We start from the raw sequence: 16,759 nt of genomic DNA on the forward strand, positions 1-16,759 counted from the left end.
ACATATAATGAAAACTCTAAATTTTATCAACTTCGTACTTGATGGTCTATCTGAGTGCGTTATGGTGAAACATAAAATAGATATTGTACATCCAAATATTATTAGATGAAATTTATTAGTTTATAAATGAAAATAAATTCTCATGAGACAAATATTTCTTATATGTTGGCCTTGACGCAAATAAAATTACATGCTTATTGTAAAATTACTCTTATATTAATGGTTAAGCAATTAAATGGAGGTATACTTTTGCTAACCATTAAGTATAATATATATAGGAATAGACAACTTAATATTATCCCAACTAAAACTACGAAAATTAAGCTTGGGATATAGTGCACCAGCGTTGTTAGCACAAATTGCATACTATAGAGATTGTGCATAATCAAATTATTTCGAGAAATAATATCGCAAACTTTGGGTTGCACACATGTGATACATGAGCTCATATATTATTTGGTTATCATCTAAAAATGCAACTGACCTCTAACTTTAGCTTGTGTTAGTTCAATATGTTGTCAAAATAACTAGTATTAATGAAAATTATTAAAATACAACTTCTAATTCTTCAATAAAATCATATAAATTTTCATCAAATTGTTTTGCATCATCATTGACTCGGGATGGTCTAACCGGTCATACCAACACTATGAACTTCTTTTCAGTATCTCATATGTCAATCATATACGTGTAATGTATTCCTTCGAGAAATATTTATCATACAAAAATATGAGTATCTCATGTCATTTCTATCCATGGTTTTAATGTAAAACACATAAAGATTACCTTCAACATATATCTTCTTGATCTAAAAAATAATATTATGTTTTACAAAATTTTGCATCATAAAGAGGTGCAAAATTAGCTTTTCAAGAGCTTTTACAATCTATGTAACACCCCAAACTCGGCCTAGACATTATGGTCAAATCTGGCGATGTCACATGGAATGGGATTTGAAGACAAGATTGTCGAGTTTAAAATCGTTACAGTTAGTTAACTTTTATTTAATTCGGAAAAAAAATAAGTACTAGTTGATTTGCTTTAAAACTTGTCTTTTAGCAGAAGCTTTTGTAACCAAATAATTTAGGGAAAATCATTTCTATTTATGAAAACTTTAGTTTTTAGAAAAATCGCATTTTGTTGAGTTGCAGTTTAAAAAAATCCATAAAACAGTATAAAGTCCCAAATTTAAAGCCGACCAGTCCATAGTCCAAAAGTTACATCAAAAACCTCAAATAAGTAATAAGTTCTAGACTTTAATGGAAAATAGTCTAAAATTTACATGTGGCCACCGTCGAGTCCTCCGTTACACTAACCCATCAAGTCTGGGGATTACCTATACAGATTAAACAGAGAAAGGGTGAGTTTTCGCAAACTCAGTGTGTAATCCCACAGAAAACATGCATATAGATAATCAAGCGAATTCAGTTAGATACAGTTTGGGGCCTGTGCCCATCACAGAATCAGTTTGGGTCTTAGCCCGTTCAGATACAGTCTCAGAAATACATTAGGGCCTTGTCCCATATCAGATACAGAATGCAGATACAGAAAATCAGAATCCTACCCACTAGCCTCTACACACCATCTCCGTCTAACCCTACACACCATGTGGGGATTAAATCAACCCACCCATCCCTACACACCATGCTGTACCGAAATGCAGCACATAATCAGAAGGCTGCAGCTAAGCTGCCAGATAACAGGCTTAATAGCCTTTCAGACACTTCTTCCAAATATCATCAACCCACCCTGATGCAATGAAACATACAAAATATGTCATGCCATTATGCAATTAATAGTACATACATTCAGATATCATAAGCCATGTTCGGTATAGAAATCAGACAGATAGATTACACATGTAGGGGTCTAAGTAAAGCTTACTGACCCTACAGTAGGTCCACAGTCGACTTGGGCGACCCGTGCAACCTTACATAACTTTTCAGAAAAATGGGCTCACACGCCCATGTGGCCCACTCGGCCTAAATTGGCCTTTTCCGCGTGATCCATTTTTAATGTAACCCGTGCTAGTTAATTAATTATTCATATATGTTTTCACTATTTACTTATATGTTCCTTCAAAGCTATCTACTTGAGTCATTGTTACTAAATTATTTATATCTTAAGCTACAGAATTCCAAATTAAGATCCGCTTGATGTATTTGAAACTAGACTCAAATACCTTTCTACCATAAAATTTTTAGAAGTTTTGGATCAACCAATAAGTACAGTAAAATCTTTAAACTTACCCCTATTCTACTGTCTAACAGCTTCAACCCTTCTTTGCTAAAAATTAATTATCTCTTAATACAAAATTTGGATGATGTATCCATTTGTTTCTATTGAAAATAGACTCATTAATTAATTTAAACATGTAAATTTTAACCCCTAATTATTTTTCTCCAATTTTTTATAATTTTCCAAAGTCAGAACATGGGAACCTGAATTCATTCTGAACGTGTCTCATTATATCTCACGATTTACAATTCCATTACTTACACCGTTTCTTCTATGAGAAACTAGGCTCAATAAGCTTTAATTCAATATTTTTTTCATCCTCTAATTTGATTTTCACAATTTATGGCGATTTTTCAAAGTTATCCTACTGCTATTGTCCAAACAACAAACAATTTTGGCTTTTTGCTGAATCCCTTATTTTTTTGTTTCGGGTACACACATGGTTTTATTTGATGCTAAAACAGTCCCTGAGCACTCAAAAACCTATAATCAAGATACTCAACATCAATTTAACGGATTTACAAGCGAATTAACAACCCAGAACGAACAGAAACCCAACTTACCACCAACGATAACCCTCCATTTAACTATTGTTAAGACGAGAACATTGAATTCACCAGTCCGAGCCTCCCCCTACGCCCAAATCGCAGAGAAAAAACATTACCACTTTACTCGCTAAGAGATTCATGATAGAAATGAAAAGAAACACTTACTGAAACTAAGTGAGCACTAACCTCGTGCGAAAACGAAGGAAAATAAATGGATTAGGGAAAAATCAAGAAGAAGAAAAAGAAGAGAAAGATGGAAAAACTCAGAGAATTTCGGCAAGAGGAAAGGGAGAAGAATAGATGGTAAATTTTTTTTGGAAAAGAGAGTCTAAATTCGGTTATGGGAAAAAAATAAAATAAAATCCCGATAACCCCCAAAATCCCTTAATCTTCTCCCCTAATTCCCACTACACATCCACTACTCAGAATCCCCCTATTACACAACTCTATCCCGAAATCTGAGCAAAAAATAATACTCTTACCTGCATAGGGATTTGAACCAAAAACCTCTACCATAATAGCACACCACTTAACCACCAAACCAGCAAGCTCATTTTGATGTAATTTACCCAAGAATCAAATAAAAGCCTACTGAACAAGAGTGAGGCCTAATTCATTCAAAATACCAAAATTTGCCCAAGGGAAGACTTAAACTTGGGACCTCACACACACCTAGAACACTTAACCACTGAAGCAAATACACAGTTGTGTCATATTTTCACAATAACGAAATTAGAAATTTTGAGGCGTTACAATTTAATTTAATATTAATTAGCTCTTCAGGAGTATGTAATAAAATATTATTTTATCATATAACATTAGTAAATGTGTAATTTATTTAAAAAAATATACAATTATGCAATTCTTTTCAACATAAATGATAAAATTTCAGATCTTAAAAAAAAGCTTTATTTATTCATATAAAAGAAAATATATTTTTATATAAAGAATAAGTATAAATAAAACTGTCAAAACCATTTTTATTTTTGGGAAAAAAATAAAAATTAGTTGTCGACGAAAATTGGAGTCGCCACCAATCTTTTATTAAGGTGTGATTGGATCACCTAAAAATGACTTTGGTCTACGAGTTTTTAGAAAAAATGGGTTCGGGAGTCAGTTACGTATGAGGAAGGATTAGCACCCCCGTAACGCCCAAAAATTGGTACCAAGTTGATTAATAAATGTCTTAATGTCGAGAGTTGAAAAATACGAACCTTAATTAAATTAAGTTATTTATTAAAACTCTCTCATTCTGAAAAAGAAAATGTCACATCCAATGCGTTAGGGCACGATATTTTATTTTTTTCAAGATGAGTTTGTCCAAAAGATTTGTGTGATAAAATTTAAAAGAATATTCAAGTGTTTAAGATTTATGATGAAACCGCAGCCCGATACGTTAGGGCATAATTTCTCAACATCCCAAACATTAAATATTTCCTTTATTAATATATATATTGTAAAAAAATATTTGTCTCGAGAAATCAATACGTCACATCCAATGCATTTGGACACAACATATTAAATTCCCAACAACAAGCTTTTTCATTTTTATTTTGATCAAAGAGCAATTCTCGATTATCATATTTAATGAAGAAAATCGGAACCCAATACGTTAGGGCTCAATTTTCTTGAAAATTCTAAATATGAGTATTATCTTTATTTTGGAAAGTTTTGAATAAAATGATTTTGATGCTTGAATGATATCGAACATAGCCTTTTAAGCGAATAGAATGCGATAAATGATAATATACAACATGGAGCGATAATTCGTAAATAAAACATACGTACTAATGAATGATAAATAATAAATGGATTCGAAAGAAAATACATAAACCTATTTAAGAGAGAATTTAAAGGTAATAGCTAAAATAATATGAAATCAATAATATATAGAATAAAAATAATTTGTTACAAATTATATATGTATATATAAAATAGTATTGTATAAAAACATTTTCATATAAATCTTTAAGACATATAAATATGTAAAGTGAATTTTGAAAATATATTACAAAATAGGAATATCAAAGAATATATACAAATCATGTTGAATTTACCTAAAATATAAAAAAGTGTGATAAATCGAAATAATAGCAATATATATTGAATTTCAAAATAATGATACATTATAATTTTTAAAAAGGGTAATATATACATATAATTCAATAAACTTATAGCCATAATACATATAAAATGTAAAATAAAATGGAAAATACTAAGCTTAATCATTAAAATAGTATTAGATTCAAAATTAAATATATATATTTTAAAAAAAATAGTGGAGTAAGAAATCAAGCACATTGAATTAATAAGGATTTAAATTGAACTCCAAACAGAATTAAAGGAAAAAAAATGAAGGGCCCAATTAAAAGGCACGAATAACTCATAGGGCTCGAATGAGAAAGTATCCCCATCATTTGAAACGCGTCACTTTATTAGGGCTAAATAAATAAATAAATAAATAAATAAAATTCGCAGAGGTATCACCTTCTCCCCTTTTTTAAAATTGTAAATAAGTAAAAAAATAATCGAAAAAAGAAAAGAAAAGAGTAAGCCACCTTTAAAAAACTGCCAATCGTTCTCCCTTTTTTTTATTGATTTTTCCTCCTTTACAATGAAGTGAGAGGCCTCTATTTATAGCTGAGCCTCCCCAAATCCAACGGTACAGATCTATTACATCAACGGCTAAGATTAAAGGGTATCTACAAATTAAATCTCTAAGATTACAAAATCATATCATATCTAAGATTGCATATCCTTGAAGATTATGTTTCCATAAGCTTGTAGATGGACCTTCAACCTTTTCAAGTAATGGGTCATTCTGATCGGGCCAAATGATATAATTTTGTATTGGACTTATATTTTGTTTTATTATTTTGGGTTTATTATTTTTTTGTGAGCCCAGACTAAAATCGAGTATTACAAAAACATCTATTAAACATAGCAAATAATAAGTTAATGTTACTAATCAATCACTTTAAGAAGCATGCAGTTAGATAAATTGTTTTATATACCATAACACAATAAAATACAAAATATTATAAGGTCACAATAAGATATTAAAGCTACAACTATAGAGGTTTAAAATTAAAATTTTCTAACATCCACCTCTTATAACATAATTTCAATTCAAATTTTATTATAATACATTACGGAGCATCTCTTTTTCTTTATAAGACTTTGCAAAAATTAAGGTTTTAGACATGCTAAATGCATGTACACAATGCTTCCATATTTATCATAATATTTATTAGTATCATCCTCTCTTTTTTTTATTCTTATACTTCTTCACAACTATTAGAATTATAATGTCAATATAAACTGTGATAATTGATAATTTCACTATCATTCATTTTATTTAGTATCCACATATAAGTAACATTATGACATTTATTTCTAGAAATGTCTAAACCAATGAGAGGTCCATAATGTCATTATTTCAATAAAAGAAATATAATTTTTATAAAAGTATATACAATATTCACTTCAGGAAATATGTCGAAATTTTCAAATATCCAAATTGAATTCCATGATAAAAAGTGATCATAAAATTTATTATATTTATTGTAAACATTCACTTCAAGGAATGTATAAGAAATAATATTTCAGAAAATAATGTAAACTTATCTCATATTTTTTGCTAATGAGATCATAAGATGTTACTCGCTCCAAATAATAATTAGTTAGTATAAACAATAGATCATTTTATTTCAGGAATAAATATTTAGCAACATTTTGAACTATCCATCTTCCACTTATCTATTTGTCAATAACAACAATAAGTTCCATTCACTTTTAGGAAAGAATAAACAATATAATTTGTTAACAAAGCCAATAAATTCATCATTGTTTGCAAATTTACTTCAATATCATTGTAATAAATTAAATGTGTATTGTTCCTTTTTTTCTTTTTAATCAAACCTTAGCAAAATATTCAACCAATATGCATGTGTCAAATGATCTTTGAGTATCACATAAATATTTTTATTCTTTTTGAAGGGTTATTTGGAAAACTAATCCATAATTTTAAAGAATCTTTTACGTGTTTTCTTACAAAAATTAATGATTAATATCATTATACAGTTCTCAAGCATGTATAGATTTGAAGTCTAAACTAATCATTGCATATAATACACATTTACAATAGACAAGAATAGATAAGAACAATCATATAATTTAATCAAATTAAAACTAAATCAATAAATTCTATAAAAAAAAACAAATATATATATGTCCACATAGAAAGCACAACAAATAAACTTGAGAAGGGATTTATAAATTTATAGAGATGCAAATAGAGAATTATATAAATTAAACTTCTTAAAAGAAATCAAATTAAATTTTAAAAAAAATATTAGACTTACTTAGGTAATTGTGGATGAGAAGTAGAGACTCTAAGCATTCTTTGTAGCGAAGAGAATGTGATTATCCTCAAGCAAATCTCCAACAATCACTCTCGATTTTTTTAACCAAACAATTAAATTTCAATACTTGGAGCCCAACAAAATTTTGACTTAAACTAAGGGCCTATCACTCTTGAATAAAATTGTGCTGATAACGTATTATAAAATAGTAATAATAATGCAAAGAACACAAAAATAATAAATGAGAATAAGAGATATTTTTATTGCATTTCTCTTCTTTTCTATCATCCTTACAAATAGTATATATATATGGGGAGATTAGACTCCTCATTTTCTAATACATAAATAGGAAAATGGTTATAAAAAAATAAAACGTGAAGAGTTAAGAGAGATGAAAGGTGAAAAGTTGAACATTAATTATTAGTGTTTTAAAAAATTAATTTTCATGAAAATGAAAAAATATTAATTATTGTCATAAAATAAATAAATTACAGAAAGAAGACTTACATAAACAGTTTAAATACATTTTCTTTCTTCCGTCGCTTTCGTATTCATTCAAAGCGAAGATGAGTCATTTCGAAAGCGATGGTGTGTATTTGTTCCATTCCTCTTTATTTTTCTGTTTGGTGACTGAGAATTTAATACTGTTACCGGACTAGAAAATTTACGACAGAAAATTTATGAACTAGGCCCCAATTCCACGTCTATCAATGAATACTCTTCCACCATATATTAGTAATTTTTTAGAATACAAATATGCATTTTAGATTATAATAATAATAAAGTTTTTGGTTGAAAAAGTTAAAATGATTTAAAATTTTTAATGGCTTAAGCTTATGGTTTTTATAAAATTTATATAAAAAAATGAAAATATAGAAAAAACTTATTTATTACTATATTATTTAGGGTATGTTTGGACAACACAAAATAATTGAATGGAAGTGTAATTACTACCATAATAATTATACTTTAGATTTATGACAAAAAATTGTAATTCCTTAAACCTGTTTTGCTGATAAAGTAAAACTATATTGTAATTCCCTATGTCATATTTAGTAGTACAAATTGTAATTACACTGTTGCCTAATTTAAAATTTTAAAAATATTAATTACTATAAAAACTTATTAGTATGATAAAAATAATTTCTAAACAAGTAACAAATATTAAAAAATCAAATCATCATATACATATTATGTTAGTCTAAAAAAGTAGTTGGCAATATGATTACTAATAAAAATTGCAATAAAAATAAACATTATATACAATTTTATCTAATCTTCTAGAGCATATCTGTTGGATTATTCCTCTTAATATTTAACATATGCTCCTTATCATCATATATTGGTCATTCATCATCATCTAAATTTGAACTCGCATCATTAATATTATCAAAATCTCCTTCTTCCATTACTCTCCAAAGTATGGATTGTCTCAATTCATCCTATGATTAAAGTTATGAAATATAGAGTTTGCAAGCTGTCTATGGTACTTGTGTCTAACACTATTCTCTTAAATGATATCATATCCCACGATATGATGCAATGAAATATTTTTATTTACATAATTAGTATCGAGCTTATAATATTTGAGTTCACGTTCCAAATAGTTTATAGCTTTAATTATAAAAACTTAATTTGGAGAAATACTTATGTTAGGTTAAAATTTTTTTTATAATATGTAAGTTAAGTAAAAATTAATATAAAGATTATAATATATAATCTTTATAAAAAAATTTATAAATTATCCAAAACTTTCATAACACTTCTTATAAACAATATAATTGTTTTTATAACTTTAGAATTTTTTTTATAAATAAATTATGATAATAAAATTATAACAATATCTTTTTATGAATAAGTATATTATTTTCATAATATATAACACGAACATATAAATAAGTTATGTCCATACTTGACCATAACTTTTTATAAATAAATATATTATAATATTTTTATAACATGTAAATTATTTTTTATAATAAATATTTTGGCCAGAAATTTTTAGGATTTTTAATATAAGAATTTTCTTTCATAATCATCCAAAACATTTATACGTTTTTATGCTTATAATATAATTTTTATAACTTGTACAAAAATAATTATTTTTCAAAATCGGATTTGGGTTTAATTAATTGTGTAGTTACTCTTAACTCTCACCCTCCCCTAAAAATTATGTAATTGAGGTGCTCCAATTACATTCAATTCAGTGAGACTCACTAATTATAATTATTATCCAAACATGTTACATTATGTAATTAGTAAACGATTACACTCAAATTTAAGTATTAGGTGACTTTCCAAACATAATAACCTTATTGTTGTTTGTCTAACCATTTATCATGTAACTTGGGAAAGTACTAAAAATAGAAGTATGTATTTTAAATGATTTTTTAAATATTTTCTCAAATTTATTTGGGTTTTTAGTACTTTTTTAAATCCAATTGGAGTAAATTGAATTGTGAAACAAATTCATACAATAATAAGATAGGTTTTATAGGTGAAATACATGTCAATGTTTGAGATAAAGTTGAAAAGAAATTTGCTAGTGTCAATACCGAATTTCAGAATTTGTCTTTGGAAAAGGTGAGTAAACCGTTTGTTCCGGCTTGGATTGAAATCTATGCTTCTATTTTTTATTATAAATTATTTTATTATTTCAACTAATATTAGTGTTTTTGTAGTTTCATAATTTCATATAATCTTCAAATGAAAACAACTAAAATAATATATTTGTTGAGGTAAATTTCGAATTGAGAGCACATTAAAGATACCATTGAAGAAATGAATCTCCAACAGTCTACTTTACATTCATTTTTATTAGTTTATTGCTTTTTTTTTATTCTGTAGTAGATATTGTTAAGGAATTTTATAATTGGTTTCTAGTATAATAGCGAGTCTCGAAAACTTCTATATAGAGAGAGAATTGTAGAGGTTTTTGTAAGAAGGCATAGAGAGCACTTTATTATTAATTGAGGTGCATATTTTTTTAAGTGTATTTGAGAGTAAATAGTTTGTGTTTACAACATAAATTCTAAGGAGGAGAATTTACGGATGAGTGTTTTAGTACTTAAGTACAAATGTGAGGTCTTTACTTAGAGAGTGAGAAGACTTCACTTGTTTTTATTGTGGATTAAAGATAAACTTGATTCATTTGTTGTATTGTGGTTTAAAGATATTGTAATTACTTAGTTGAGCTAAGCTTCACAGATATAGAAAAACTGGACTGCGTAAACAAATCGTGATATTTATTATTTACTTTGTTCAACTTATTTATCGCAATAACAACCAAAGTGACCATTGCAACTTAATATTTCCACTCAAGTCGTAACTTTCAAAGTAGTTAATAAGTGTGTGATTCAACAATATTTAAAGATTAAACAGATATTTAATAAAATTTATATACAAGTTATTGTTAAATAAATATTTTAGCCAGGTGGATTAAAATTTAAGATATTATCATAGAGAGAAAGATATGTGGAGTTACATACAAGTTGAGGAAATAATGTGTCATTTCAATTATCGTGGCCTGGTTGATGTGCCTGTCTTACTTTTCCTGCATGGAAATATGACTGATTCGCTTTTAAGAATTGCAAGTTAATTTGGAAACATCTGGAATCTTATTACAGTTTTAATATATAAGAGATATTTACAAGCATCACAGATCCTAAACATGTTGTACGAGTAGATTGGTATACATAAACAGATTTATGGGTTAAGCACTAAATGCTAATAATATATTTTCTCCCAATATCCTAACAAAACAAAAATGCTTCAAGTTGCTGTGCTGGTTGTGCTGGTTGGAGTTTCTGGAACTGGATTATTCTCGCACTGCATAAACATTTTCTTGATAGCTTCCTCTTTCTCGTCGATGAAGTCGAAAAAGTTAAAAAGGACCTGAGAGCAACGTGTAGTAGTTTGAACCGAGGATGAAGGGCGACAAAGTTTCATTTGCCTTCGCCTGTATCGAGCATATTGGCGAACCATTCGTAGAATAAATATCAGAAGTGCCACGAGAGTGATCAAACCGCATAAAAGATATAAGCCCCAGAAGCTGACTAAGTGAAGTTGGTTCGGTTCAGATTTCCCCCTCCTCTCTCCCGGACAACCCATCTTACAGAACCACTTAGCATGGATTTCCTGAAGCTTTCCAGTCTCAGAAAGTTTCAAGATTGCGGTCGACATGTCAACAGCAAGTGGGGAATCTCTCTGGAAAGCCTGATACAATGAAGTTAACATAATATGAAGTTAGCATTCCAACCATACGTGTATGAATGCATTTTCATGTACGTAGAAGAGTACATACAAATCCCCATCCACTCTTTGTAAATGGTTGACCAATAATCCCGAAATCGGTTCGCTTTGACAGAAATAATTCAACATAAGAAAGTTCGTCGACAATGGCTGCTACCCCTCCATTATCTGGCCCTAGTCGTAGAGCAGTTTCGTACTCTTCCGGGGAGTGTAGTTTAACAAGCCGTGACCGTTGGATGTTAAGGTTATCAGATAGGTAACCATGTGCAAATGAACCAACTTGGTAACCGATCGGCCAACTGTTACCAATCAAGCTTTCAACTCCAGTAATAGGGGACGAAAGTTGCTGAACTGTAAGGATTGAAGTCAAGTTTGCTGTATAACTAGATGTTATCACCATCAATAGGAAAAGCCATACCACCATTACCAATCGCCCAAGTGTGCTTACGGTTACTTCCTCTGCATCATTAAAATGAATATTGTTACATTGAAGATCAACATGGATCATAAAAAATTTTAAAAACTTGATAGAAACGTCAATCCCATTTTTTTTCTGACAAGTTTTTATTGAAAAAGAAAAAAGATAATGTGTCTGGATCCAACCAATTAGCCTGATCAGTGATCCGTGAAACCAAAAAGGCTCAATGTAGTACTGAGATAGGTTCATATCAGACAAAGATAGTACAGCCCAGATTGAACTGGAACTGCAATTCACGGTTTGTAAATTTCATAAGACCTAAAGAGGGAACATGTTTGGACTTTGATGAAAATATCAGCAATCGAGGACATCAAAAGTAGCCTAAGGCTAACATCACATCTGCCAAATGGTTGAAGCTTAAACAATGAAAAAAATTTCTCAAATGAAATAAGCTAGTGAGCCAATGTTTCCTTACGGTTTGTCTTAAACAGCGTTGAGAAGCTGAACCTGCAATAGTAAATGAATGGAAGATATTAGAATTAGGCAGGCATGGGCTTGTTGAGTGCCCAAAGTGAGAAGATATTAGCTATAATTCTCTGAAACATAGCAATAACTTACATAAACATAGTCACAAGTTGCCTCCTAGGAGGACCACGAAAAGCATCGTTGACTCGATGCTCGAGAATCCAAATAACAAAAGCAATTATGAAAAAACCACCTGCAGTCATACACCACATGTCTGCCGTAAAAGGTTTTAGAAATACCCAAGCACTTGATTTTGTATTGTGAATTGGAGCTACTATGACAAGACCGGTAGTTATATAAGGCTGAGAAAAATCCACAACTTTCGTCCGGTTCTTCACAATTGCAATGTCCCCAACAGCTGCATCAAACACCTGGTACCATAATTTTACAAATTGATTACGATGTACAAGCTCTATCTATAAACAAACATACCTCTGCACAGTGCAAGACCTTTAGATTTGTGTGGAATCATGCTATTTATCACTTATTGGACTAAGGTTTAACCATGCAACTGATTAGTTGTCCCTCGTCTTTTGTCATGAAAGAAACATCTAGAGCACGTGATAAAATAAAGTAAAATAAAAAGAGATGTTTGCCCCTATGGATTTATGACATTTTGGTGTGAAGGAATTAGGTAAATCAAGGTCATACTTACATCATCTGCAACCCTCTGTACGAGCTGACCATAATTAGGATTGGACTGACCATCCCCAAAAAGCTCAAATTTGTAAGGAACATTGTACGGGACAAATTTCAGTGCTTCAGTGAACACATCGATACAGTATCCTGCAATTTTATGGCTACCATTCAGTTTTGTAACAAAATCAACGAAACTGGCTCTATAAGGCACTCCGATTCTCAACGGATGTTCATCATCTGCAATCACCCAGCCGCGAGGTGCTTTGGTCTTTCCACCAGGCCAAGCAACTTTGCCAATCTTCTGTTCTATCTCAGAATGCCTATTTTTTGTCCCTTGAAGGGTTTCTGGGGGAGAAACTGAGAAACCAAAGGTGTTAGACCAGAAACCAACGATATGAACAGCCATCTTGTCAATATTGATGACATCATAACCAGAAGTTATAATGTTTCGATCTGAATTAAAACGAACTGGACCTGTTAAACCAGAGAAGCTTGTGTTCAATATATTATCTAGTAGTATAGCACCACCATCGAAAACTTTAAGCTTCTCCAAATGCATTTGAGTTGTTTTTGAATCATTTAGCTTAACACTTAATGAAAATGTGAAATTGTTGCCATCATTTATGAACTTGTCGATTGAGTGTGCAACTGTCCAAACCGTGTCATAAGCACAAAGGCCATAGGTATTCAACTCTGATTTTACCAACCCTTGCTGCTGCATCTTTCTCCATCGAGATATAAAATCCTTCGTTTGGTTCGACTCTGGAATATGTTGGCGAAGTCCAACTACCCCTTGAAGCACACTAAGAGCAGTTCCATTCATGGGAGCAAATGAATCTATGGTAGCAGAAAGCCAATCTGTTGCAAACCACACATAGTTACTGCTCATCATCTGAAGCTTTTCAGCAGTGGCAAAAATTCTTAATCCAGGGTCTGGGTCAACATGAACAATATAAACACGAGGACCTAGCAATCTAGATTGATTGAGAACAGTTACGATGTCATGTTGTGTAAAACGTACAGGCAAGGGCAATTTATAGACAGCTTTTGCCATTCTCCTATTGAGTTCATCATTTAGGGCAGATATCCCATTCCTCCCATAATCATTATCCACATAGATAGCAATGACCTCTTTCCATCCATAAAAATCAACTAAAGAAGCCATAGCATTCATTTGGTAGGAATCGCTCTGCACAGTTCGGACAAAGAATGGAAATTGCTTAGCAGAGAGACTTGGATCGGTGGCGGCATATGAAACAAGTGGAACTTGAAGACCATTGGCAATTTCAGAAATCATATGAGCAATTGAAGATGACTGTGGACCAATAAAAGCCACCACCTCTTTTTCAATTACTTGATAAGCTGACAAAAAAACAAAGATTCAATCTGTTTTAGAACAACTTTAGTTTTTGTTTAATATTCTTAGCAGTAAAATTTTTGAAGGAATATCATGACTCAGAGGGACGTTTTGCCAGATATGGAAATCACACCACATAGAAAGCATAAGATCAAGAGAGATATGACATCTTTCTGAGCTCATTGAAGGATTAAAAAGCTTAGCAATTTCATTATGATCAAGCTAGAATATAATTGAAGGAAAGCTAGAAACAAATTCATGTTAACCTAGAACAGAGAGCATAAGGAGGAAGATATACAGTAAAACTGAATTAGACATCATAACTTTTCCCACCATCCAAAATATTCACTAAAATTGTGATTAAAAAAAAAAAACAAAGCCTGCTAAAATTAACCATGTATTATAACAGTTCTAAGCAGCAAAAAAGGAAGAATGAAAGACCAGAATTCAAGTTACCTTCAATAGATCCCAAGAAGGCATTGCAATTAGCATCAGCCTCAATCAAATTAAGACGAGTTCCATTCAGAATAGTGGGAGTAGCATTGATATCAGAGATTGCAGCTTTCATTGCTGCCTTTGCAACTCTACCAATAACAGAATCAAAAGTGAAAACAGCACCAACATTTACAGCACCAGGCTTCTGACAACCCACAAGACAATTAAGGGTCACCCATATCATCAAACAAAAAAACCAAGAAAACCCAAGATTTTTCATTGTTGAAAGCTATCAAAACCAACAACTTGAATGAAAATGAGCCTCTCTCCCCCTTTTTTGCCCTTAATCTGTTTAAAGAGTTGGCCTTTGTCTACAGTCAGGAATTCTTGGGGTTAAAAAATCTTAATAACAGAAAGCCAAGCATGAATTTTTTTACTAATACCTAGATTATAAAATCAATAAGAGAACTCAACCTCAACCGGCAAAATAAAATTCACACTTAAATAATAATTAAGAAAAAAAACTTGGGAGTTTGGAACGGAAGAGTCAAGAGCGTTAAAGCTAGCTAAAGTAGTACTAAAATTCAATGGTTGCAAAGTAGTAAATTGGAAGTAAGAAAAATGTGATTTAGACATGGAATTTGGAACTTGTGGAAGTCATGTTTAAAACAAACAGTGACGTAAGGCATCTGGTAATTGAACTTCTTAGAGGCATTTGGTCTTTTCCAATGGAGCAAAACAGATTACTATACTTTTCTTTGAATAATTGGTAGACAATAAATTCAATGAATGAACTGCTAATTTTCCTTGGCTCAGAAAAAAAGTTCAAAGAAAAAGAAATTAAGACTTTATTTAGGAAAGAGATAGATTTATCATTTATTAGTACTACTTGCATTGCATGCACCAGTGTACATTATTTTTTAATGAAAGAATAAGAAAGTTTCGTTTCTACGTGCACAAAGGTGCGTGATTCACACGCTTGGAATCATAGAATCTAATTCTAATTTTTTTTTGTTTTAATTTTTCATAAATAATGTTTTAAATCCCACCTATCAGCTTAAAAAATATTTTGCTCTAACTACTAAAAGTATTTTTTTAAATGAGGATCCAATTGGAAAGGGTAAGTATAATTAATTTTTCATTTAATAAGTTAATTTTTTAAAATTAAATATTTTAATTACTTTCTTTACTTACTCTTAATTGAGGGTCGAAAAATATATAAAATTTTATATTATCCATATAATAAATTTAATTCTCCAATATTTACCATCTTAAATATTAAAAAAAAACAATAAATTCTATCAAGTTTCACTCTCCACAATACACACCCCGAACTCCCATGAACCACCAAACACGATGCTTCAACATCTTCAATTCACCCTCACCGACCACTGGCAACACCGGCGGTCTCCTCTCTACTTATTCTTTCACTTCCTCTATTTTTTTTCCCTCTTCTCTTCTTTTCTTTCCTTTTTCGTTTTCCAAAAAACCCTAGTTGTTGTCCACTATTGCGTTGTCAGAGCTGCCAATTGTTGCTACTTCTTGGATGGTTGCACCATCGTTCAGGTCGTCTTTTCCGACCACTAACATTTCTAGGCCTCCTTTTCCTCCCCTGGTCAGCATGTGAGATCACCAAGAGATGAACCCAAACCAAGCCAAATTGAGTTCTTGTTTCTTTTTTTTTTGTTGATGATGTTTATTATTATTATTATTTTATCTTGATGGTTCATGGTTTATTGAGTGTTTTTATGAGCATCGAGTATTAGGGGTGTTGTGGATATTGAGATTTCAAAGTATTTTGGAGTTGATTTTGAGTCAGCTGAGAGGTTAGAAAGGTAGATGATGAAAGATGGGTGAGGGTTGTTGCTTGGTGGCAGTAGTGCATAGGAGTTGAGGGAAAATGCATAGATAAGATTTCTATTTTAAAATTTAATAAAATCATGTAAATTCTAGCCATTACAAACTCTATCCATCCATTCTTATT

General features: G+C 30.7%; 1 protein-coding gene across 1 annotated transcript; it reads right to left on the reverse strand.

Annotated features, from left to right (window-relative positions):
* Positions 1-10,748: 10,748 nt before the first annotated feature.
* On the reverse strand, positions 10,749-15,624 carry LOC107920113 (glutamate receptor 3.7). The gene is made up of 6 exons (XM_016849642.2): positions 14,797-15,624; positions 13,000-14,345; positions 12,438-12,715; positions 12,295-12,326; positions 11,454-11,860; positions 10,749-11,365 (listed from the first exon to the last, which is right to left on the reverse strand). Exons 1-6 carry the CDS (start codon positions 15,053-15,055, stop codon positions 10,922-10,924), a joined length of 2,766 nt encoding a protein of 921 aa, XP_016705131.1. The 5' UTR covers positions 15,056-15,624; the 3' UTR covers positions 10,749-10,921.
* Between the last annotated feature and the right edge of the window lie 1,135 nt (positions 15,625-16,759).

The sequence above is a fragment of the Gossypium hirsutum genome, chromosome D13 (assembly GCF_007990345.1).
Source record: "Gossypium hirsutum isolate 1008001.06 chromosome D13, Gossypium_hirsutum_v2.1, whole genome shotgun sequence".
Classification (NCBI taxonomy): Eukaryota; Viridiplantae; Streptophyta; class Magnoliopsida; order Malvales; family Malvaceae; genus Gossypium; species Gossypium hirsutum.